This window comes from Ranitomeya imitator, chromosome 7, assembly GCF_032444005.1.
Source record: "Ranitomeya imitator isolate aRanImi1 chromosome 7, aRanImi1.pri, whole genome shotgun sequence".
In the NCBI taxonomy this organism is placed as follows: domain Eukaryota; kingdom Metazoa; phylum Chordata; class Amphibia; order Anura; family Dendrobatidae; genus Ranitomeya; species Ranitomeya imitator.
Window position 1 is genome coordinate 40,829,208 of NC_091288.1, and position 26,620 is coordinate 40,855,827.

Here is a 26,620-nt window from a genome sequence, read left to right on the forward strand (position 1 = left end):
TATGAATGAATAAAAAATATACTTTATTTACAGGGTTGCACAAAACATTTCACAGTTCACTAGCAAAAATCTTCTTCCGGAGGTAGTTAATCCACGTTTCCTTTGTTCCAAGTTCCATTGAATTCCATTCAAAACTAGGGATCTGTAATAGAGAACTAACATGTAACTGCGGGAAGTCATCTATAGAAATTGTCTCAGAGAAAATTATATATATATCAGTTGTGGCCAAAAGTATTGACACCCCTGCAATTCTGTCAGATAATACTCAGTTTCTTCCTGAAAATGATTGCAATCACAAATTATTTGGTATTATTATCTTCATTTAATTTGTCTTAAATGAAAAAACACAAAAGAGAATGAAGCAAAAAGCAAAACATTGATCATTTCTCTCGAAAAATGGGCCAGACAAAAGTATTGGCACCCTCAGCCTAATACTTGGTTGCACAACCTTTAGCCAAAATAACTGCGACCAACCACTTCCGGTAACCATCAATGAGTTTCTTACAATGCTCTGCTGGAATTTTAGACCATTCTTCTTTGGCAAACTGCTCCAGGTCCCTGATATTTGAAGGGTGCCTTCTCCAAACTGCCATTTTTAGATCTCTCCACAGGTGTTCTATGGGATTCAGGTCTGGACTCATTGCTGGCCACCTTAGAAGTCTCCAGTGCTTTCTCTCAAACCATTTTCTAGTGCTTTTTGAAGTGTGTTTTGGGTCATTGTCCTGCTGGAAGACCCATGACCTCTGAGGGAGGCCCAGCTTTCTCACACTGGGCCCTACATTATGCTGCAAAATTTGTTGGTAGTCTTCAGACTTCATAATGCCATGCACACGGTCAAGCAGTCCAGTGCCAGAGGCAGCACAGCAACCCCAAAACATCAGGGAACCTGCGCCATGTTTGACTGTAGGGACAGTGTTCTTTTCTTTGAATGCCTCTTTTTTTCTCCTGTAAACTCTATGTTGATGCCTTTGCCCAAAAAGCTCTACTTTTGTCTCATCTGACCAGAGAACATTCTTCCAAAACGTTTTAGGCTTTTTCAGGTAAGTTTTGGCAAACTCCAGCCTGGCTTTTTTATGTCTCGGGGTAAGAAGTAGGGTCTTCCTGGGTCTCCTACCATACAGTCCTTTTTCATTCAGACGCCGACGGATAGTACGGGTTGACACTGTTGTACCCTCGGACTGCAGGGCAGCTTGATCTTGTTTGGATGTTAGTCGAGGTTCTTTATCCAACATCCGCACAATCTTGCGTTGAAATCTCTTGTCAATTTTTCTTTTCCGTCCACATCTAGGGTGGTTAGCCACAGTGCCATGGGCTTTAAACTTCTTGATGACACTGCACACGGTAGACACAGGAACATTCAGGTCTTTGGAGATGGACTTGTAGCCTTGAGATTGCTCATGCTTCCTCACAATTTGGTTTCTCAAGTCCTCAGACAGTTCTTTGGTCTTCTTTCTTTTCTCTATGCTCAATGTGGTTCACACAAGGACACAGGACAGAGGTTGAGTCAACTTTAATCCATGTCAACTGGCTGCAAGTGTGATTTAGATATTGCCAACACCTGTTAGGTGCCACAGGTAAGTTACAGGTGCTGTTAATTACACTAATTAGAGAAGCATCACATGATTTTTCGAACAGCGCCAATACTTTTGTCCACCCCCTTTTTTATATTTGGTGTGGAATTATATCCAATTTGGCTTTAGGACAATTCTTTTTGTGTTTTTTCATTTAAGACAAATTAAATGAAGATAATAATAATAAAGAATTAGTGTTTGCAATCATTTTCAGGAAGAAACTGAGTATTATCTGTCAGAATTGCAGGGGTGTTAATACTTGTGGCCACAACTGTGTGTACATATATATATATATATATATATATATATATATATATATATATATATATATATATATATATATATATATATATATATATATGTATGTATGTATGTATGTATGTATGTATGTATATATATATATATATATATAGTGCCTTGCTAAAGTATTCGGCCACCTGGAACTTTTCAACCTTTTCCCGCATATCATGCTTCAAACATGACTTGAAGCATGATATATATATATATATATATATATATATATATATATATATATATATATATATATATATATATATATATTTAATGAAAACACACACACACATATATTATATACACACACACGGACTGACATAGGAGAAGATGCTATTATACAGACATGCAGATCCCATCATGATATAATATACTACAACACAACTCGAATTGTAACCAACCTGAACTACATAGTACCCCAGGATCTCCAAATGTCTCTTCTTCATGGCATTTAAGCCTTTAATCTTGGAAGAGTTTCTGCAAAATGCCACTGGATTAAGAAAGTCAATGGCAACTCTATAAAGATGAAAGAAATAATATGTTAGAGTCCAACAAATAAAATCAAGAGGAATTGAATTCTACTCAAATTTTTCCAAAAAACATCAAATTTGCGCAAACCGCTATTTTTCTGAACTGTAAAAAGCCATTAAATTGTAAAAAAAAAACAAAAAACAAAAAGTACACTGATTTTACTGCTCATCTCTCCAGCTCCTCTGTTCCTCAATGGATAAACCGCCCTTTTCTCCTCTTCGATTAAGATAGGAGATTACAGTTGGTGCTTTTAAAATTCTATGGAGGAGGGAGAGGAGGAGCTAGAGGGAGACACAGACATTCTGCCATATCAGTCTCCATAGAACTTTGTGAGCACTAACTGTCATCTCCTATCTCAGTAACGGGAAAATCTGTGTTCACTGAAGACAGATTTTACTTGGAAGTTGAGAATTTTGAGAATGAACGATCAGTTCAGGAAGAGAAGGAAGCAGATTTCTATGATCAGACATATTACAAAGTTTCTTATTTGCATGTCTTCTATTGATTTATGTAAGAAAACTTAAAACGATGGCTATTTTTTAAGAGAATGAGGCTGCGTCGTGATCTAGCACCACATGTCTACACACAGAATCACCGACCTCTGGGCTCCTTGAGGTAGAGACTTGTTATCACACATCTGACTGTCCTGGCCCCACTGGACGTCGGCCACATTGGCGGACAGCTTGTTCTCCTCTATGTACGCAATAGGCTTTTTATTTTTGCTCAGGATGCACTCAAAGTCTATAAAAAGCAAGCATCAAATGTTAGGAGAAACAGAATCCAACACCTTCCAAAAACCCTCCCTGGGTCCACTCAGCGAGCTCCTGCGTTTTTGATGCGTTTTTTTCCGGACAATTCCCAATGCATTTTGTAGTGGGAAATGAGCAAAAAACCCGCAAAATTAATGAACATGCTGCGTTCTTTACCGCGATGCATCATGTGCACAAAACATGCGGAATTCATTCTAAATGATGGGATGCTGTTTTTTTGCGGATTTATAGAGTTTTTATCGGGAAAAAAACACACAAAAAAGCGAAAAAACAGCAACGTGTGCACACGTCAGGATTTCTTGCAGAAATTTTCTTGACAAAAACCGGACATTTCTGCCAGAAATCCGCATGCGTTTTTTTTCCGCGGTTTTGATGCGTTTTTTGCGCGTTTTTCTTGCGTTTTTTCCAAATGCATAGAATAGCAGGAAAAACGCTGAAAATCCTCAAAATTAATGAACATGCTGCTTTTTTTACCGCAATGCGTTTTTTTTTTTGCGGAAAAAAACGCATGATGTGCACAAAAATTGCAGAATGCATTCTAAATGATAGGATCCATATGTAGGCGTTTTCTAATGCATTTTTATTGCGAGAAAAAAAAAAAACCTGAACGTGTGCACATACCCTAACGGTATGTGCACACATCTGGAAAGTACCGGTATGCAGAAATTTCCTGAGAAAATCCTGAGTTTTTCCGCAGGAATTCTGCACGCTTTTGTCGTGTTTTTATTACGTATTTTGCGTGGATTTTTCGCGTTTTTTTCTGGAGATTCCCAATGCAATAATATAGTGGGAAATCCACTTAAAATCCGCAAAATTAATGAACATGCTGCATATTTTTCCGCAAGCGTTTTTTTCGTGAAAAAATACACAACATGTGCACAAAAATTGCGTAAACCATTATAAATGATGGGATAGATAAGTATGCGTTTTTTAAGCGTTTTGGTTGCGAAAAAACGCGCAAAAAATCTGCGAATAATCCGGAACGTGTGCACACAGCCTAAAAGGGTTTTTAAAGGGAACCTGTTACCTGAATTTGGCGGGTCCTTTTTTGGGTCATATGGGCGGTGTTTCGGGTATTTTATTAACCCCTTTTTTCCCCGCTGGCCGCGAAATTGACTTGCTGTTGATTCACTTTCCTCCCTAGTTAACGCGTGCACAAAGCAAACATGCCTTGCGCATGCGCAGTATGCTTTGCCCAACTGTGGGCAAAGCCGAAAACCATTAGTGCATGCATGCGCACTACGTCCCGGAACACAGCAAAATACTTCTGGGACATAGTGCACCGGCGCATGCGCACTAATGGTTTTCGGCTTTGCCCGCAGTTGGGCAAAGCATACTGCGCGTGCGCAAGGCAAGATTGCTTTGCGCACGCGTTAACTAGGGAGGAAAGCGAATCAACAGCAAGTCAATTTCGCGACCAGCGGGGAAAAAGGGGTTAATAAAAGACCCGAAAACACCGCCTATATGACCCAAAAAAGGACCCGCCAAATTCAGGTGACAGGTTCCCTTTAAAAGTTATCCCCTTTCTATAAAACAGGAGGCAAGTTACTGATCTTTTGGGGGTGTCTGACCGCACTCAGCAATTTCAAGCAGTCCTGTAAAGAATAAAAGGAGCGGGTGACCCCTGCTCAATTCAGATGGGACTGTGCAGAATATTGATTGAATGTATAGACTTTCTTTTTTTTATGGCAAAGGAACTACGGGCTTTAGACAACGATCACCAGTGGGTCCTCCGCTAAGAAATGTGATCTACTATGAAGTAGGTGTGTGGGGAAGTCATCCTGTGATATCATATACTAAAATGCAACTCAAACTGTCCCCACCCTGAATTACATAGCCCCCCAGGATCTCTGATTGCCTCATATGTCAGTGTTTTGCTTGTGGCTGTGTTGCTTTTATTTGCACAAAAGTTATTAAACAGTCACAATATTTGATGAATTTTGACATATCTTTAAATTATAACATTTCTGTCCAGAGCAGAGCGGTGTTTTTGTGATTTCTTAGTGCAGCAAAATATATATATTTTTTACATTTCCCAATCTTACCTACTGTGTAATAATATGGAGTAGTCACAAACATCTTGGCATAATTAACTCCGCCAAAGAGATCTCCGAGAAATAAGTGGATTTGATGGCATATGGATCTCTTGCTGTTACCTTCTGAGCAAAAAAAAAAACAAAAAAAAAACAAAAAACGACTTTTTAATATTCTAAGGATTATTCCTTCTTGCATATCCATAAATCGTACGATATACTTTTGCAGTTGTGAATATTAAAAGAATTGTTCACTTTCAGAAAAGTGGACCCCAAACAGAGCAGGTACACGTCCTCCCCGGTTTCAGTGCCGGTTCCCTCTCGCTGCTCCGGTCTCAGTTTTGGCTGCAGAGATGACGTCATGTCCAACAGCCCAAATCACCGCTGTAGTCAATCACTAAGCTCAACGAGGCAGACAGCAGAGCCTCTGTGCTCAGTGATTGGCTGCAGTGGTACTGAGGACTGTCAATGCGACATCACCGTTAAAACACTGAAACCAGAGCACAGCTGGGAGTCGGTGCTGGAATTTGAGCGCTGATTTTTTTTTTTTTTATCATGTGTCACGCAATTTTTTTTTTTTCTTAAGCATACAAAAACAAAACTAACAACTAAATGAATAAAACGAGCCCCGCACCTCTATGCTTCATCTGTCGACAGTATTCTTCATGAAACCATGGGACTTGGTATTCCGGGCACTCGAGACAAACCGCCCGATTTAAATGCATCAGACGCATTCGTATCTTGGCACTTTTGTCAGGCAGAAAGGCTAAAAAATAATACAAATAGTGAAGAAAGAGAAAATCTACAACACACAGAAATCAAAAGCGTTCCCAACATGTGATACTGAGCCTGTGCTGGACATAGCAGGTGCCAGCGGCATTACACAGCCAGCACTCGCCTCTAACACTATGACTGGCGCTAGCCTCGATTGCCCACTGTATCCCACCCCCCAAGAGACCATAGGGTGGCCATGGGTTATTACTGCAGTGGGGGTCTATTAAAGGCTATTATTGTCATCAGTTTGGCACTCCTGTAAAGTTTTAGGCATCATAGGTGACTGAGATTTTTACTTTGTACTACTATCCAGTTTTAAAATACAAAAAAATCCCAAAATAAAAATTACAATATATAATTTTTCTTACATATGTGAACCCTTCTATATAAAAGATTTTAAGCACCCCAAAATGGTGACAATCTTGTTTGACCTCCCAGAACCATGTATGCTCTTGTCATCTGAGCGTGCATCTTTATTTCAATGGGGTAAAGGATCAGGTTGGTTGATATAAAAAATCCTCATTTACCAAACATTTGATCCAAAAAAACAAGGCCTAATACAATGGGTCCAATAATGGAACAATGGGAAAAACAAAACAAAAAAACTTCCAGCTCTCAGAAAAAGTCACAAACTTAAAAATGTTCATGCACAAGAAGTTCTGTTTTTCTTGTTGCCACTGAAATATAAAGAACCTAACCCCCACCATCGGTGAAAAAAAAGAAAAAGGAACTAAAACAAACAAGACAACTATAAACGTTTGCTATCTGCACAATTGTCCTGACTTGAAGAGTCACACTGCTGGGTTATTGTTTAAAAAAAAAAACAACAATGGCAGAATTGCGTCTTTTTTTCACCATTTCACTGCTCTTTTGAATTTTGTGTGTGCATTATACGGTTAACGGAATTACCTGTATTTTTCGGACTATAAGACGCACCGGACTATAAGGCACACCCAGGTTTTAGAGGTGGAAAATAGGGAAAAAAAATATTTGAAGCAAAAAAATGTGGTAAAATATTTAATAACATACTATTATATATAATAACACCACATATAATAGTATGTTATTATGTTGGAAGCTGCGGGAGCAGTGTGGTGTCTGTACAGTACTATATGAAGATGCTGGAGGGTGAGTATAAGAAGGGGGGCACAGGGCTTATATTGAAAGCACCACTCCAGCACTGCAAAATAACACTGGAGTGCTGCTTTAAAATCCAATGGGAGAACTATAACTCCCAGCATGTCCTGCAGATCCTATGAGGATGGGTAATGCAGGTAAAGCTGCACAGAAACATTCGATTAATATCAGCCGACCCTGATGACAGATGTTGGGGAAATGAGGATGGGGCATATTTGCAAAGTGATCCCTTACCCCATTAAAATAAAGATGCACGCTCAGAAGACACGAGCATACATGGTACTGGGAGATCAGAGAAGACAAAGCCTCTCATATGTACGGCCAGCCAAAAACCTAGGGGTAACGTGAGCAATATAGAACCTAAATGGAGAAAGGTGGAGCATTCGCTCACATGACACTTACTGTCCAGTTCGGCATCCAGTTTAGTTAGGAAACCAATATTGAAAATGGCTTTAATCAGATCTTCTGGGAAATACTGTGCAACAGCAAGAGTGAAGCCCACCAGAACCAAGAGGTGAGGAGGGAAGGAGTCTGGAAGGTAAAATAACACAATCATTATCTTATACATTTTTTTTTTCATTCCTGATCTGATATGAGACGAAGCTGAAGTATTAAAGAGTTTTCATTTTTATTTCATAAATCAATAGCACTCATAAAAATAAATCTCATCAGACAAATCGGCTTTTTTTCTCTCCTCCTGGACTGATCTTTCACGCTCATTTCATGAGTAAAATCTCCCATTACTGAGATGGAAGACAGCTGGTGCTCATAAAGTTCCATGGAGAAGTGTAACTGACGATTCAGAAGAACTTACAGCGGAAAGTCCGTGTCTGTCTCCACCTCTTCTCCATAGAATTTTATAAGCACCAACCTATCTCACAGTAATGGGAACATCTGTCTTTATAGAGAATGGAGATTGAAAGGAGGGGAAAGTAGCAAATTTCTCTGATAGAATATATTACAGAATCGCCAGTCACTCTTTAAGAATAAGGTATGTGAGCAGGAATCAGCCCGACCCCTCTGGGCAAATTCCATTCATTTTTAAGGATCTGTTCACATCTGCACCGGCGGCGCGGCTACTTTTTCAATGGAAAAGATACCGCTGTCAGAAACCAATGGGAAATGACAGACGCCGCTGGCATCAGATGACACAGAGGTGAACGGAGCCTTATGGAATGTGTCTGTTTCTTAGGGCATAAGGTGCGTAAATGCGGCGATGTCACTCAGCTACAATACCTTCATTTTCTTGGTGAGAAAGGAAGAAATAGATTAGAAAATGGTAGAATTCTTGTGCAGAATTTTTTTTTTTTTTTTTAAGGGGAACCGTAGTAATGAGCAGAGCAATGGCTGCTGTACGTGGCAGCCTGTATTCTGATGATAGGTTGGACAGTGGTGGGGAAAAGAAATATTCTGCAGCTTATGACCATAATATGACGTAGCAACTTTATTAACAATTATTTTAGACAAGTTCCCAATCCATAAAGATAAGGAAATTCTAACATTATGGCTACATTTTTTAGATTAAAACGGGACAATTCTTTTTTTGTTTTTTCTTTACTTGCTCGTGTGACCACAGCCTATAATATGGGAAATTCATCACTGAAATTCTACTGTGATTATCTGCACAATAGCCACGATGTTCTAAAAATAAAAAATAAAAAGTTGTGGGATTTAGATTTTCTCATCTGCAGCTTGTTAATGATAATGTGGATTTGTTGCATATTTTCACTTTTTGCAACGCGGAGGCGGAAATCACAGGTAGAAAAACGTGTCTCTTTGATCTTCCAGGGCTGTGATTACTCCTGGGGTGAAGCGTGGCCAGATCCCCACTTATACGGAGAATACAATGAATACTTACTTAAATTAGCGAGAATATGCTGAATACACATTGTAAAGAATTCTTCTTCTCGCGGGGGATCGTAGCCCAGATTGACAAAGGCAAATAAAACTCTGTTCAAGTCTGTGGGATGAATCTTAAAAAAACAAACAAAAAAAAATACATTGTTAATCTGACAAATAGTCTTTACTAACACAGTGTGGACATGACATAGGGAGGGATTTCTGCAATCACAGCATTGATGATCTTTCCTAAGGATACCCCATCAGTGCAAATCCCAGCTCAGGGGAGCACTACTCCCATCAATCTGCTACTGCTGGGTCATCAGTGTTAGCTAATGATAAAGTGATCCCAGAAAAAAATGGTCTGTTTGCCATTAATGTGCTGGATCAGATTTTCATCCATTTTTAATCTGTAAGTCCGTTGTTGTTTTTTTTTTGCTTTTTCCTCCATTAAGGAGTTTCATTTTCTTGTATCTTTTTTGTTTTTTTCATGGACCAATAGACTTGCATAAGAGAATTTGATCCATGATTCAGATCAAAAGTGGCCATATCTCAGTTTGTTTTTTTGCAGGCACTGCAAAAAAACAAAACATACATGTAAACAGCCCCATAGACTATAATAGGTACATGATCCGTGAGAAACACTAAGAACATGTATGAAAAAAAACAGACGTCTGATTGAAACCTAAGAGCGCAGTCAGACGACCATATAAATTGGACTATGATCCGACCACAATGCAAAGACTGTCCAGCGGCTCTACCGACCTGAGCATGATGGCTGTACAGGAAAACATGAACCGGTCATGCTCGGGTCGGGAGAGCCGCCGGCCAGTCTGTGCATTGTGGTCCCATCACAGTCCAATTTATTCGGTCACCTGACTGTGTCCTAAGAGTACAAGTATTGACTGGTAGAACAGTAACACCAAATCCTTCATTTAAAGGAATTGTCTCATCTATAATGGCCAAAAGTGCTTGGAAAAACAATTTACTTCTTACTTTAAAATCCTCTCCGTTTGCAATAATGGAAGGAGTTTTAATTCTATAGTTTACTGCTCATTGTCTAGGTTACCAGCCACTCCTGCAGCTTGTCAGAAGTGTCCAGTTTCCCAGACAAGGAGGCATGCACATCTGCCTCTGCAGGCCATCTGGACCTTAGAAGCGCACCATTGTCCCCTTACCCCATTGCAAGCAAGAAGTCGGGAGGCAGGGGAGATGGGTGCTACCAAAGATACATGATGAGAGAATCCCTTTAAGGATATCCTGAGGACTAACAGAGGTACAACAATGAAAAGATGCTCCAGAATAATTATTACATGGGGGGTACCATAAAGTAACACACAGGACTGGGGCTCTTTAAGCCGCCCATAGACAGCTGTCAGGTGCACGCCCTGAATAGACCTTTGGCCACCAGATGTTTAGTTTGGGCCAGTGACTGGCCTTCCAATCTGAACCCACGGGGCTACTACCTTTGTGACATTCTCCATGGTGACTTCTGCGATCTTGTCCAGAACCGGAGGACACAGAGTATTACAGTAACTAATAACCAGCGCCAGAAACGGTGCGTTCCTCCAGGTGACCTGGTGCAGCAGGCGCTGGCAGGTGAGCAGGATGTCGTCTATCAGCATATTCTGCAGCCACTGCCCGTTCATCACGTACGTCAGCTCGTTCAACAGATGATCAATGTCGTCCATATTCTTGATTCTCTCCAGTCCGTATCGGCTCACTTTATGGAGGAGTTTCTCATACATCCCGGATTTATTCTGCCTGGACAGCTGGACGGGCTGTAACCACCGGATGACGCTGTTCGCGATGCTATTCAGGTCGCTGAGGTCACACTGGGGAATGACGTCGTCAATCTTTCTAAGGACGGCTTCATCCACTCTAGTAAGGGTCAGCAGCGACAGTGACCTGGTCATCATAACCACCATAGATGGGACATGAGACGTCTTCATAAAGCTATGGGAAGGGACATTTCAGGCATCAAAAAAAAAGTCACCATCTCAGAATCAAATCATTTACAAATGTGACAAAGGCAACAAAAAGAAGCCACCAAAACCTTCAAAGCACATTAATGCGGGCTTTATTTTTTGGGTTTCCCCAAGCAAAAGATAAAATAAAAGGTCCATAGAACAAAAATGTTACGTATTTATTAAAAACAAACAAACAAACAAAAAAAAAAAAACACTTCGTGATGAGTGTCACTCCAAAATTACTAATTAACCCCTTTACCCCCAAGGGTGGTTTGCACGTTAATGACCGGGCCAATTTTTACAATTCTGACCACTGTCCCTTTATGAGGTTATAACTCTGGAACGCTTCAACGGATTCCAGTGATTCTGACATTGTTTTCTCGTGACATATTATACTTCATGACAATGGTAAAAATTCTTTGATAGTACTTGCGTTTATTTGTGAAAAAAACGGAAATTTGGCGAAAATTATGAAAATTTCGCAATTTTCCAACTTTGAATTTTTATGTAATTAAATCACAGATATATGTCTCACAAAATACTTAATAAGTAACATTTCCCACATGTTTACTTTACATCAGCACAATTTTGGAACCAAAATTTTTTTTTGTTAGGGAGTTATAAGGGTTAAAAGTTGACCAGCAATTTCTCATTTTTACAACACCATTTTTTTTTAGGGACCACATCTCATTTGAAGTCATTTTGAGGGGTCTATATGATAGAAAATACCCAAGTGTGACACCATTCTAAAAACTACACCCCTCAAGGTGCTCAAAACCATATTCAAGAAGTTAATTAACCCTTCTGGTGCTTCACAGGAATTTTTGGAATGTTTAAATAAAAATGAACATTTAACTTTTTTTCACAAAAAATTTAATTCAGCTCCAATTTGTTTTATTTTACCAAGGGTAACAGGAGAAAATGGACCGCAAAAGTTGTTGTACAATTTGTCCTGAGTACACCGATACCCCATATGTGGGGGTAAACCACTGTTTGGGCGCATGACAGAGCTCGGAAGCGAAGGAGCGCCATTTGACTTTTCAATGCAAAATTGACTGGAATCGAGATGGGACACCATGTTGCGTTTGGAGAGCCCCTGATGTGCCTAAACATTGAAACCCCCCACAAGTGACAACATTTTGGAAAGTAGACCCCCTAAGGAACTTATCTAGAGGTGTGGTGAGCACTTTGACCCACCAAGTGCTTCACAGAACTTTATAATGCAGAACCGTAAAAATAAAAAATCATATTTTTTCACAAAAATTATCTTTTCGCCCCCAATTTTTTATTTTCCCAAGGATAAGAGAAGAAATTGGACACCAAAAGTTGTTGTACAATTTGTCCTGAGTACGCTGATACCCCATATGTGGGGGTAAACCACTGTTTGGGTGCATGGGAGAGCTCGGAAGGGAAGGAGCGCCGTTTGACTTTTCAATGCAAAATTGACAGGAATTGAGATGGGACGCCATGTTGCGTTTGGAGAGCTACTGATGTGCCTAAACATTGAAACCCCCCACAAGTGACACCATTTTGGAAAGTAGACCCCCTATGGAACTTATATAGATGTATGGTGAGCGCTTTGACCCACCAAGGGCTTCACAGAAGTTTATAATGCAGAGCCGTAAAAATAAAACAAACATTTTTTCCCACAAAAATTATTTTTTAGCCCCCAGTTTTGTATTTTCCCGAGGGTAACAGGAGAAATTGGACCCCAAAATTTGTTGTCCAATTTGTCGTGAGTGCGCTGATACCCCATAAGTGGGGGGGAACCACTGTTTGGGCGCATGGGAGGGCTCGGAAGGGAAGGAGCTCCATTTGGAATGCAGACTTAGATGGAATGGTCTGCAGGTGTCACATTGCGTTTGCAGAGCCCCTAATGTACCTAAACAGTAGAAACCCCCCACAAGTGACCCCATATTGGAAACTAGACCCCCCAGGGAACTCGTCTAGATGTGTTGGGAGAACTTTGAACCCCCAAGTGTTTCACTTCAGTTTATAACGCAGAGCCGTGAAAATAAAAAATCTTTTTTTTCCCACAAAAATTATTTTTTAGCCCCTAGTTTGTTTTTTTCCCAAGGGTAACAGGAGAAATTGGACCCCAAAAGTTGTTGTCCTATTTGTCCTGAGTACGCTGATACCCCATATGTTGGGGCAAACCCCTGTTTGGGCACACGGGAGAGCTCGGAAGGGAAGGAGCACTGTTTTACTTTTTCAACGCAGAATTGGCTGGAATTGAGATCGGACGCCATGTCGTGTTTGGAGAGCCCCTGATGTGCCTAAACAGTGGAAACCCCCCAATTATAACTGAAACCCTAATCTAAACACACCCCTAACCCTAATTCCAACGGTAACCCTAACCACACCCCTAACTCTGACACACCCCTAATCCCAACCCTATTCCCAACTGTAAATGTAATCTAAACCCTAACTGTAACTTTAGCCCCAACCCTAACTGTAGCCCCAACCCTAACTGTAGCCCCAACCCTAACCCTAACCCTAGCCCTAGCCCTAACCCTAGCCCCAACCCTAACCCTAGCCCTGACCCTAGCCCTAACCCTAGCCCTAACCCTAGCCCTAACCCTAACGGGAATATGGATATAAATACATTTTTTATTTTATTTTTCCCTAACTAAGGGGGTGATGAAGGGGGGTTTGATTTACTTTTATAGCGGGTTTTTTAGCGGATTTTTATGATTGGCAGCCGTCACACACTGAAAGACGCTTTTTATTGCAAAAAATATTTTTTGCGTTACCACATTTTGAGAGCTATAATTTTTCCATATTTTGGTCCACAGAGTCATGTGAGGTCTTGTTTTTTGCGGGACGAGTTGACGTTTTTATTGGTAACATTTTCAGGCACGTGACATTTTTTGATCGCTTTTTATTCTGATTTTTGTGAGGAAGAATGACCAAAAAACAGCTATTCATGAATTTCTTTTGGGGGAGGCGTTTATACCGTTCCGCGTTTGGTAAAATTGATAAAGCAGTTTTATTCTTCGGGTCAGTACGATTACAGCGACACCTCATTTATATCATTTTTTTATGTTTTGGCGCTTTTATACGATAAAAACTATTTTACGGAAAAAATAATTATTTTTGCATCGCTTTATTCTCAGGACTATAACTTTTTTATGTTTTTGCTGATGATGCTGTATGGCGGCTCGTTTTTGCGGGACAAGATGACGCTTTCAGCGGTACCATGGTTATTTATATCCATCTTTTTGATTGCGTGTTATTCCACTTTTTGTTCGGCGGTATGATAATAAAGCGTTGTTTTTTGCCTCGTTTTTTTTTTTTTTTTTTTCTTACGGTGTTTACTGAAGGGGTTAACTAGTGGGCCAGTTTTATAGGTCGGGCCGTTACGGACGCGGCGATACTAAATATGTGTACTTTTATTGTTTTGTTTTTTTTATTTAGATAAAGAAATGTATTTATGGGAATAATATATTTTTTTTTTCATTATTTTGGAATATTTTTTTTTATTTTTTTTTACACATTTGAAAAAATTTTTTTTAACTTTTTTACTTTGTCCCAGGGGGGGACATCACAGATCGGTGATCTGACAGTTTGCACAGCACTCTGTCAGATCACCGATCTGATAGGAGTGCAGGCTGCTTCACAGTGCCTGCTCTGAGCAGGCTCTGTGAAGCCACCTCCCTCCCTGCAGGACCCGGATCCGCGGCCATCTTGGATCCGGGCCTGGAGCAGGGAGGGAGGGAGGTAAGACCCTCGAAGCAACGCGATCACATCGCGTTGCTGCGGGGGGCTCAGGGAAGCCCGCAGGGAGCCCCCTCCCTGCGCGGTGCTTCCCTGCACCGCCGGCACATCGCGATCATCTTTGATCGCGGTGTGCCGGGGGTTAATGTGCCGGGGGCGGTCTTTGACCGCTCCTGGCACATAGTGCCGGATGTCAGCTGCGATAGGCAGCTGACACCCGGCCGCGATCGGCGGCGCTCCCCCCGTGAGCGCTGCCGATCGCATATGACGTACTATTGCGTCCTTGGGAAGTAAAGCCCACCCCACATGGACGCAATAGTACGTCTAATGGCAGAAAGGGGTTAAAATACGTAAGCTACTTTCTGGTAGCGATGTTTTTTCAGGAGCACATGACAGCACTACGAGAGAGGGGATCCACCCTTCAGGGACAGGAAACCTACAGACATAAAAGGGCGGTACCTCTCTCCCGCATCAGTTGGTTCCAGAGCATGAGAGGACCCCCTTGGTTAGTAACACAGATACAGCATAAACTATGGTACAATTCACCATGTGAGTGAACGTAGAATTTAAAGGAAAAACGAAAGTGTTGAGCTATCCGAGAAAGAAGAGGGTAGGGAATATAAGGGTGCTGTCATGGGCTCCTGAAAAAACACCGCTACCGGTAAGTAGCTTACGTATTTATTCAGTCGCCATGACAGCACTACGAGAGACTTTCAGAGTAGTAAGGAAAAATTTAGGGAGGGATAACAGCCTCAAGTACCCTTCTCCCAAACGTGAGGTCGGAGGAGCCCCCCAGATCCAACCTATAGTGTTTAAGAAAGGTGGATGGAGAAGAACATGTGGCTGCCTTACATATGTCTTCAATCGACACCTCCGCCCAGGATGTTGCCACGGCTCGAGTGGAGTGAGCTTTTACACCTTCTGGGATCTCCATGCCACCTGCTGTATAAGCGAGAGAGATCGCCTCCCTGATCCATCTGGCTAGTGTGCTTTTAGATATCTCATTTTGAACGCTGGTGGAAGCGACCCCTTCCTTTCGGGTTTCTTCCATTCCCTTGTAATCAGTGTTTTTATCTTATCCACTACCGGAAAAGACCTTCGAGATTTCCGGTCTATACCTTTGAACATTATGTCCTGAATGGAGCATTCTGACTGGGTCTCCTCAATCCCCATTGTGTTGTTGACTGCTTTGACCAGGTGATTAACCCTATCGAGCGACAGACAGACCCGGCTGGATTCTATGTCCCCTGATGAGGAGGACGACGGGAGGGAATCTGAGCTCAGTTCACCTGAGTCCGAATCTATATCTGAGACTGGGGATGTAACTTCCTTCTTCTTTTTGGCCTCTGTTTTCTGAGACCTGGATTTTATAGAACCTCTGACTTCTTGTATAACCATCTCTCTTAGCGTAGAAGTAAGGTCAGGGGCTTCCTCCTCAAATAAGTGTTGTATGCAAGATTTACATAACCTCCTTTTATGCCCATCTGGGAGTGGCTCCCCACATTCGGCACACTCCCTATGTTTGGCCTTAGTAAAACATTTCCTCCCCTAGTAAGGAGAGAGGGAATATAAGGAGGGACAACAATCAGTAAGTGAACTTTCACGTAGATCACTTACCCAGCGAGTGGTACCGTAGTTGGGGGGTCCTTCCTAGCCGGTGATTCTTTACGGCTTGAGGACTTATTCGGCTTTGACTTTTGAGCCCCTTTAGCTCCACCAGCGCGACTACTGCCACTAGAACGCCGCTGGGAGATCACCTGAGGCTCCTCCGAATCCTGAAGTTGCTGTTGCTGCTTGTCCAGCTGCGGTGCTCCCTCTGACGATTCCATCATAAGAATGGGTCAGGAGCGACTTGCCATCCTTCATACACTACTTTAAATATACCCCCAGGGTACCGCCCCCGGATGGGGGTCAGCAGGATCTGTCGGTGGCGTGTCCGGTACCATGAGATGATAGGGTGTGTTCCCCTTTCTCAGGGCTGCGACCCCACTGCCAGCCAGGGAGATCCCCGCCCCCTCCTGGTACAAAGCCCGGCTCGAACGCCGGAGTGCCGCCATCGGCCGGAACGGCACTACTGCGCATGCTCCGCCGCGTTATCAGGCAATGCCGCCTAGTCGCATCATCTGGATACACCCCTTCTGGTTGCGACCGCGGCCTTGCGAGCCAACATGCGACCGAGGACGCCAGCACCTCCCGGACCGACGCACGTGCCCCCAGCAGGCTGCGGACAGACCCCAGAGGCCCCAGCAGAGGCGGCCACCGAAAAAAAGACCCCATATACTTACCAGGTACGCGTGACTGTGGACCACATCAGGAAGCCAGCCCTTTCTACCCAGGCTGCTTCCCCTTGCTGTCACCGACACCAGACAGTTCCCCTGCCGTGTGGTGCTTCCAACATCCTGATCAAGCCGAGGTAGGGGACCCCCGCTACCTGCACCGGCATGTCAGGAGTGGGATATCTTCTTTTTCTTCGACCTTCTTCTCAAGGCCTGCCTGAAGAGGTTCCGCTGTCAGGGACAGGAAACCAACTGATGCGGGAGAGAGGTACCGCTCTTTTATGTCTGTAGGTTTCCTGTCCCTGAAGGGCGGATCCCCTCTCTCATAGTGCTGTCATGGCGACTGAATAAATAAGCCTTATAAAATAGTCCTTATAAAACCCATATGTTGGTAGTAATAAACTATCGTTGTTGAGCATATTTATGTTAAAATTAGGGTGTCCGTTGTTGGCACGGCCAAGATATTTTTTTGCCTCCTGTGTTGATTGACAGCGCTCGCTTGGGGAAAGCACACAATGTAGTAGCAGGAGCCAGCGCGCTCACAGATCTCTCTCCTCTCTGCTGCGGCCATGCGATTTTCCTCCCTCTTCTCTAACGCTTCTTGCTCGCCACACTTCTGCATCTTTCCGTGGAGCGAGCAGCCACAGAAGAGGAGAGCGGTCAGTGAGCGACCACAGGCCTCTGCAGTTACACTGTGCGCATACACGCTGGAGGACTCCCCAATGTCACCTTGACCAGTAGCGGACATACCATTGGTGCAACCAGTGCAGCCGCACAGGGGCCCCGAGAGGTCCGGGGGCCACTGCCTTCCCCAAAGCAGGTGGCATTGTGCATTATAAGGAGCTCGCCGGCTGCAAATGGTCCATATATTGTTCTTACACAGGGGCCTCTGCTGTCTGTGTCCGCTCCTGGCCCTCACGGTATACGAGTCATATGTTTGTATTCTTAATAGTGACCTTGTCTTACCCGCATGGTAAACCCAGCGCCATTCTAATAGGGCCGTCCACATGTCCCTTTAACCCGATTACTCGCCACACGTGCATGGAGATTGCACTTACGCAGTTAGACGTTTCTGTAGATCCGCAAACAGTTGATAGTTTTGGCAGGGCAGGCACACCACGGCATCTGTGAGCTTACATAGATACAGGCGATGGTAATGATCCAGATTGTCCTGGATGGCAGAGCAGATCCTGAACGGAAAGAAAAAGATAACACGTCATCAAGCAACATAATAAGACTCCATCCACAGCCGCGCCACGTCCTCCATCCAGAACGGATGCTCCCACGCAGTGTGCTGTGTGTGGCACAACAAACCTCACCGGGACCACAAGCCCCACTGATGTACATATGGGTCTTTGATGGCAAAAACGACACAACACACTGCACCAGTGTCATCAATAGGTTAGGAAATGGCCGACAGAGTCTCCAATAAGTGGTGGCCGCTCCTTGCTCCAGTGTAAAGATGCTTCAAGAATGTGCATGAACGTCGAGTATGTACCATATAAAATGGCTCATAGGTTTGTAAAGGCCCCATATACTTAAGAGTCAGCCAAGCGTTCATCTGGCCATCAGCTCGCTCTCGCTCTATTCCCCCCATAGACATGAATGCTCAGTAGGGTGCTCATGCATGGAGGAGTGGAGAAATCCACCATCGGACTCATCGGTCTATACATCAAAGGGATAAGGCAAAAAAAAATTTAAAAAATAAAACCTCAGTACTTATTTGCTAGGAGGAGAATACGAAGAGCCTGAAATGGCTGATTACAGGGAGCAACAGCTGGCATCCATCTGATCAGTAAGTAGAAATATGGCAGGATTCAGATATCTACATATTATGATCCAGGTATGGACCGAATTGGCCGAGGATCTCCTGGCCTCACACATGTATAGTATAGTTGGGTCAGCAGATCCTCGTCGGGGTGCAGCCCGTACCCGGACCGTGATAATATGCACAATGTCAGATTGGACAGGAAGGATCCAGCTCCAAACCATTCACGGCTTAAGGTACCTTCACACTGAGCAACTTTACAACGAGAATGACAACGATCCGTGACGTTGCAGCGTCCTGGATAGTGATCTCGTTGTGTTTGACACGCAGCAGCGATCTGGATCCTGCTGTGACATCGCTGGTCGGAGATAGAAGGCCAGAACTTTATTTGGTCGTCAGGTCGGCGTGTATCGTCATGTTTGACAGCAAAAGCAACGATGCCAGCACTGTTTTTACATGGAGCTAACAACCAGCGAGAACGATAAGTACGTCACTTGGATCGCTCCTGCATCGTTCTGGAGTTGCCGTGTTTGACATCTCTACAGCGACCTAAACAGCGACGCTCCAGCGATCTAGTTTAGGTCGGATCGTTGTCTATATCGCTGGAGCGTCGCTAAATGTGACGGTACCTTAGGGAATCCACTTACTTCTGAATGAGGATTGGGTTCTTGCACTCGGCCTCCGCCATGGTCTCCAGGACGTACACCAGACTGATGTGATGGATCTTATCGGCCAGTATGACAAGGTCGTCTTCAAGCCTGGAGGGAACAAAGGAGCTCAAACCTTTACAAATCCAACATTTGGCACTTGTTTCCGGTACTGAATTCCTAGATTAGACTACAAAATAATCAGGAGCTTCCTCTAATTAGGGAATACGAGTTCTATTTGAGCATTATCATTGCAGTACGGGATTTTTTCTATTGGTTCAGGGCTGATACATAGTATCCCTTTAAGGGGTCGATAAATCACATCCCTTTAAGGGTCCCACTCACCTATTTCTTATCTCTTGAGAAGCCATCGGAAATAAGGCACAAAATATTTTTCCGAAATGATCCGCATTATTCCATAGGTTTGATATTTCGAGCAGAGACAATTTTGCCATCACCTGAAACTCGTACTGCTTGAAAGCCATTTGCCGGTAGAGGCCGCTGACGATGCACATGGTGTCCGTGCTCATTTTATTCTTGTCCCGCACAAAAATCTGATTGCATTTATCCAAGAGGGGCTGGTAGTCATACTTCATAAGGCACAGAAACTGGACGACCCGGCGCACGCTGTGCACATCTATGTAGTTATCCCCCTCCATTAAGGATTCAGCCTTGCTGATCAGTCGGTGCTGCAACCGCTTAGAGGTGACCGGGAATGTCTTCATCATAAGACTGGACAGGTATCTGGAAAAGGATGAGAAAGGATCATGAATGTGACCTATAGCACATATGAAGTGTGTAATATAGAGAGTGGCTTGCAAAATGAGTTAACTGAGGGTCCATCAGTGAGCTTATCCTGACACCCTACACAGAAAGCTGCCAATCAGTGCTGTGGTCGGGGGTCTGCAGAGCTCAGTATTTAGAGCACTGCAAGATCTGCAGCAGAGAAAACAGGAACTTTATCAACAACTACAGCAAGCAGCCCAGTAAGTGACACATCGCTGGAATCACAGTCTGCCCGTCCATCATACTGCACTCAGATGGGTCAAAATCAGACATTACCCAATTTTTTTTCCCTCGGATCACTGAGTCCGATAAAAAGATTAAATAAATTTTGGACATGTGCACAGCCCTATTGAATATCATAGTTACGAGCGCTATCCATGAAAACTACACATAGCACTCATCTGAGAAAATAGTATCAGCAGAGACGTAACGCGGGATCGGCATTGGCTTCAGCAGGGAAGTTATAGTTTTTTATTATTTTACAGCATTTCCAGAGTAAAACAGTTAAGCACGTTAATTTTTTTCCCTTTTCAGCATTCTAGAATTTTTTTTTCATTGTTTTCATTTGCTTGTCACCACAGGTCAATATGGTCTTATTTTTGTAGACAAGTACTATTTTACCTTATGCATTTATTAGTAATATTTTTAACATCATAGGTTGCTTCAGACCGTAAATGGAAGTCTTACATTTCAAAAATGATGGGTTTTTTTTTGTTATTTTTTTTTTTAAATTTAGTTTGTGCGGTGATGACACTGAAGGTTAGTTGCACCAGTCTCTGCCTATAGAAATCCATGGGTGAAAAAGAAATTAAAACGAATATACATATGCAAGATTCAGTAAAAAATAACAACAAGGCTGGAATCTGGGGGCGCATCCTATTAGAACACAACAGGCGAAGCTGACGGAGCCAAGATGGCTGCTCCCATGAGCTGTATTTACCACGACTTTGGCGGAACTAAAATGACTGTTTAACAGTCCTATTGCTTCCAAAGGCAATTTTTGTATATTTAGTTATATGTGCCAACTCTCTGCTGTTAAATAACTTGATATGTTTCATGGTGATGCGTCCACTTTAAGGGGACAATGGGGACCACTCGTTAGCTTCTTAAAGGAGACCTGTCAGGTCACTCAGGACTCCCAAACTGCTGACATGATGATTTACTTGCCATAATCCAGCAATAAAATCATGCCCTTCCTGCAGCATAACGTTACGCATTTATATTGCCCTCATTCACTATCCGGATAGTTCTATGAAAACAACACCTCTGGTCAGAGATAACTCATATCCCGATGAGGAGTTGTGCCCTTTGGAGTCGACCCATCACCAAATATTTCAGGTTATACTACAATAGGGGAGTAGTAGATATAAGTAAATACAGAATAAATTACCTTTGGAAACATAAGGACTGTGAAGAGAATTATTTCAGCTCTGAGAAAGCCACTGTGACCTGACAGGATCCCTTTAAATCACTTCCAGTAGTCTTAGATACTGGTGACCGCTTACCTAATATTTTGTATGTTCTCCAGGCCCGTGTTCAGGGCATTGGCTACCCTTCCCATTAACGGACTGCTGCCCAGATCTAGTTTTTCCAAACAAACTGAGAATTTCGACAACGTCTCCGGTTCAAACCTGAAACAGGTAAAAACATACAATCAATCATATAAATACAAAATAACGAACAATGATCCATACAGTTTTATAGGATAAAGTCCAAAAGATTTCTTTATAAAAAGTAATTTATTGATCTAACTTTTTAGGTTTTGTTTTTCCAGTCTGCAATTGCAAAAGTGCAGGACTCCATTGTCCTGGCTGTGCGTCTTGTCTCATGTATACGATGCTACTATGAAATGCTATGACGTGTATATTAGTGGGAGAAGAGGGATACAACGCGGAAAACCTCTGGGCAACACACAGCATGACGAACCTCAACAGCCAAAGAGCTAATGCTGGGCAACTAAATGGCAAAATGGCTACTGGGATTGGTAATCAAACATTCCACCAGCCTTACTTTTCCAGTCTTCTCCAGCCTTCCATTAGCAGCTGCTGCACCAAAGAGTCGTGCGCTTCCACATTAAACCTTGAAATACAGAATACAACAATGGTAAACGAGATGTGACATAAGGAGCGAGCAATGGAGCAAGTGGCTCGTACCTTATAACGGCATACAACGTATTCACCAGGGTGGTGTCGCTCATAAAGTCAATTTTATTTTCTGCCAGGATCCGAAGAGCAATAAATTCTGGGTGATTTCGGAGGGTTTCATGATTTGCGTTTGCGCTCGTTTTCCCCTTCTGAAGCTCCCATAATGTATTGATGGCGCAGCCCACGTGATGTACTGTAAGCTTAGACTTATGGATGCCAACGAGTTGAAAAATCTGGAATTGGTTTGGGCTAGTCATCAACTGATCCAGGAGCGGATCCGAACTGATACTACGCATCTGAAAGAAGCGCAGAGAAAGAGGCAAAGCCCTCCTCCAGCAGAACATGTCTGGACTGTACGAAAGGCTTAGGACCTTAGAGAAATAAAAATATTCTATGTCTTTTCTTCCAACATCTTCTTAGAAAGTGGATATTCCTGTCTCCGGAGAAGATCTTGTTACTTTAAGATATGATAAGATACTTTGATTAAAGCCATCTGTAAAGGAAGAGATAAAAAAAAGGAATAATAATAATAATAATAATAATAGTGGATCCACAACTTATATGTAAGGCTGTGTTCTTTCCACATACAGATTATACAATCAGCATTTTAACATACTTATTATATGTATTGGTATACAGGGGGTGCAGACGTTGGTGTACAGTTTAAATAATAGTTGAATGTTATCAATTGTGCATGATTTTCTTGAACAAACCTCATTTTTGATAACTTCCCAATTAAAAATCAAGTCAATCTGGGTAAGGTCTGGTGACCCATGCAACCGGCAAGACAGCATCTACCTATCCACACAGCATAAAAAAAAAAATATGAATAGACATTTATGCCTACATATGCACCCCTGTATATTAGAATATGAAGCTTAAAGGGACTCTGTCACCTGAATTTGGAGGGAACAATTTTCAGCCATAGGGGCGGGGTTTTCGGGTGTTTGATTCACCCTTTCCTTACCCGCTGGCTGCAATATTGGATTGAAGTTCATTCACTGTCCTCCATAGTACATGCCTGCGCAAGGCAAGATATTTTTTTCAGCGATAATATACTTTAAAGATCCGGCCGTGGACCATAGCAATAGAGAAAACTAGTCCAGAAAGTCCAAGTGCCACAGCAGGTGATTGACGGGTCCCACAATTGCGAATCACCTGATGCAGTGCTGCAAAATACCAAGAAGAGTCAGACTAGTCCAACTATGATCCTCAGCTGAAGACCATGGCTCGGTTTGTCTATGGTGAAAGACCTGAAGAGATAAAAAAAAACGAGGCACTCCCCTGTGTAACACTGTGGGCAACAGGTCAAGGCTAGTGATCTCGTTACTCGAGATTTCCCGAGCACGCTCGAGTGTCCTCCGCATATTTTTTAGTGCTTGTAGATTTAGTTTTCCTCACCTCAACTGAATGATTTACATCTGATAGCCAGCATAAGTACATGTGGGGGTTGCCTGGTTGCTAGGGAATCCCCACATGTACTTATGCTGGCTAATAGCTCTAAATCATTCAGCTGTGGCAAGAAAAACTAAATCTCCGAGCACTAAAAAATACTCGGAGGTCACAATAGGAGAAATCTCGAGTAACGAGTATATTCGCTCATCACTAATCAGGGCAAGTCAGAGGGTTGGTCACAACTATGTAAAGAGTTAGATATTATCCAATATCCGCCGTATGCAGACCAAATGGAAAGAGGACACAACAAGGAAAGGAAAGATCAGTGAGATGGATCCCGGAACCGGGGTTTAAATAAAAATGTTTGCGTAGAACCTACTCGCCCCTTAAGCATACCTGAGGATTAACCTGAGTAAGCAGCAGCGCCCGGGATCCACCGCACTCCTTTAATGGTGAAAGATCTATAACATGACACTGTCTTCCACAACCTCACCTTTGTATAGAGTTTGGCTGTTCTTCACCCAGGATTAAGCCTCCTGCACGGCTCTTTCTGTTTCAGTCAACGACTGTATTTTAACCTGCCTATGTAAATGATGATCATTCTCCCTGTATTGTATAATTGTTTATACACACCAACTATAATCCTACATCATCCATGACTTTGTGCGGGTGTACACATTAGAATCCATGATTTGGTTCATTTATAATAATAAAGTATCAACACTTCTATTTATTAAAGCATTCTAACTTTGCAGTATTTTTTTCACACACGTCTTTAAACTTTTGCAATTCTTAAAAATCACAAATAAATTCTCCCAGCGATTCCTACTGGCCACCGACCGCGAGCGGTCTGACGAATCAGCAAAAGGCAAAGTGCTGGAAAGTTAGCCCGCGGCGCCTACGTCTAATAACGCCATTTTTGAAACCCTTATGACATTTAATTGCATTGAACGCTCAGCTCGTTCATCACCAGAATCGTAAATACAAATATCCTTTTCAGTAAATTGAATACAATTAGATAAACATGCTTACACTTGATGAGGACGTGATTTGTTTTATTCTTGGACCTTGAGGACAGCTCAAACCCCTGCAGGAGCCGCAAAGACATGTGAGTCGCACACTTCCTGTCGCATAGCTGACGTCATCCTGAAAGCCCTGCATACTTCCACAGGGTCACCGCACACAGAGAAGAGCAAGTTTGGTTGAGCTGAAAGACGGACGGACAAGGTGTAACAAGATCTCGCGAGAATTGCAGGCCAAGTCAGTCACTATCAGTCGAAAGCGAATCATCTCGTTCGTCACCCAACCTGGTCATGTGACCCATATTCGGAGCGGCCATCTTCCTTAGCAGACTGCTGCAGTTGAGGAACGATTCGATCGGCGTTCGTTGTCTCCTGTCTGTGTGTTCTCCGCGCTCAGTGCTGAGGACTCGGGAGGCGGACCCGGGCCGGATGGTGCAGTCCTCGCTGTGTTCCCGCACACTTCTGCTTCCGTGAGCCCCTCACCTGCCTCAGACTGCGGGGGAGACTGGCTGAACCTCGTCTTTGCAGCTCGCACGGTGTCTATCCGCCGTCCGGCCTGAGGTGAGGACGTATTTAATGCGTGCACACGTCGCTTCCTCCTGCAGGGCTGGTTGTGGCCGCGCATAAGCCGCGTATATCAGTCCTGCTGGGGGTAGAAGGTCCATAACGAACACTTTACTGCAGAACTACAAATCCCAGAATGCACCAGGGACACAAGGCATGGCTAATCAGCGCTAAGTTCAAGAAACCTTTCATTCATTGGTGCAGATTAGTAGAACTACACGTCCCAGCATGCATTCCTAGCTATTAGTATTTACAGATCCGGACTGGCATCCCTAGGTATGCTGCAGAGCAGGCAAGGCATGCTGGGACTTGTAGTTTTTGTGATGTGTAGAGCCACAGAGATGAAAATCAGCCAATTATTGCAGCAGGGAATGAACTTTCTGACTACTTCCCTGCAGGAAACTAGATGAGAAGTGCGGTAGTCAGAGGACGGCTTGTCATTTGTAAGGATGGAAATGCAATCCGTCATTGGCACTGATAGCAGCGATCTTTGGCAGCGTCGGTTGTCAGACCTCCGCTGATCGACCTTTCCTACCCGAGCGGACATCCCCTTTAAGGCATAACTTCGTAACCTGCTGAGGTTCCCTCAGTCACAGCTCCCCGCCCCTGAAAATACCTGTAAAAGAAGATGGGGGCTGTCTAGTGGCACCACTTATCTCTGGTCTTGTCCAGTGATTTAAAGGGGTCTTCTAGGGCCCTAAAGGGGGTGTCCAACATTGGGGCGATTTTATTTTTTTTTTTCTCTTACGTGCATGGATTCGGGACTAAAAATTCTGTTTGCGATCGGGTTGCATTAAAAATGTTTTGTCTTTTCCGAGCTGTTTGTTTCCCGCACATTCAGCGTGGGTCACAAATCAGCTGAGAGGAACTCGGAACACTTACAGAATCACTGACTGACTCTCAGTTAACTCCTTCTGCAGCCAGCAATATATAGTGCAACACAGAGTTTATAGAGGGAAACATTCTATATAAAAAAAAAAACTAAAGTGTAACATTTTTAATAAAACCCCAAAAAATGAATTTTAGCCCCAAATCCATGGATTTAATAAAAATAATACTGATGAACTATCCTTAGTTGCGGCCCACAATCCAAGGTGCAGCTGCCGGACCTACCTGGACCCCGGTGTCCTTCTGCGAGCAGGATATCCTTTACATAATTCGGTGAACTTTGCCAACAGCGACTATGTGAATAAGACCCTAAGAGGGTTGAAACGTCATATCTTGTCGCCTCACCATTTTCTGTAGCCTTGCACCAATTCCTTATTCATGTATTGTGTTATTGCTGCATCAACACCTGTATAATAAAGTCTTCACAAGCATCTATCAAGAGTGCGGTGATAGAGTAATGTTCAATTACGGGGATTGCCATCCCGTTCACCAGCACC

At 43.0% G+C, this 26,620-nt stretch overlaps 2 protein-coding genes across 3 annotated transcripts in view; one reads left to right on the top strand and one right to left on the bottom strand.

The window, feature by feature from the left end:
* LOC138644561 (FAST kinase domain-containing protein 1, mitochondrial-like) lies at nucleotides 1-25,280 on the bottom strand. 2 transcript variants are annotated; one of them, XM_069733097.1, is made up of 15 exons: nucleotides 24,682-25,280; nucleotides 22,264-22,747; nucleotides 22,121-22,189; nucleotides 21,616-21,741; nucleotides 19,670-20,068; nucleotides 19,325-19,435; nucleotides 17,968-18,099; nucleotides 10,413-10,902; nucleotides 8,966-9,080; nucleotides 7,510-7,638; nucleotides 5,831-5,962; nucleotides 5,209-5,319; nucleotides 2,993-3,134; nucleotides 2,264-2,378; nucleotides 1-142 (listed from the first exon to the last, which is right to left on the bottom strand). In XM_069733097.1, exons 2-15 carry the CDS (start codon nucleotides 22,596-22,598, stop codon nucleotides 50-52), a joined length of 2,499 nt encoding a protein of 832 aa, XP_069589198.1. In that variant the 5' UTR covers nucleotides 22,599-22,747; nucleotides 24,682-25,280; the 3' UTR covers nucleotides 1-49. The 2 variants fall into 2 exon arrangements, with proteins under 2 accessions (XP_069589198.1, XP_069589197.1); XM_069733096.1 differs by having other exon boundaries at nucleotides 5,209-5,322; nucleotides 24,682-24,796.
* The window catches only part of PPIG (peptidylprolyl isomerase G), an 11,560-nt gene continuing 9,959 nt past the window's right edge, over nucleotides 25,020-26,620 (top strand). Inside the window, exon 1 of the mRNA XM_069733098.1 lies at nucleotides 25,020-25,232. The gene's annotated coding sequence lies outside the window, so the exon portion shown is untranslated. The remainder of the gene's footprint in view (nucleotides 25,233-26,620) is intronic.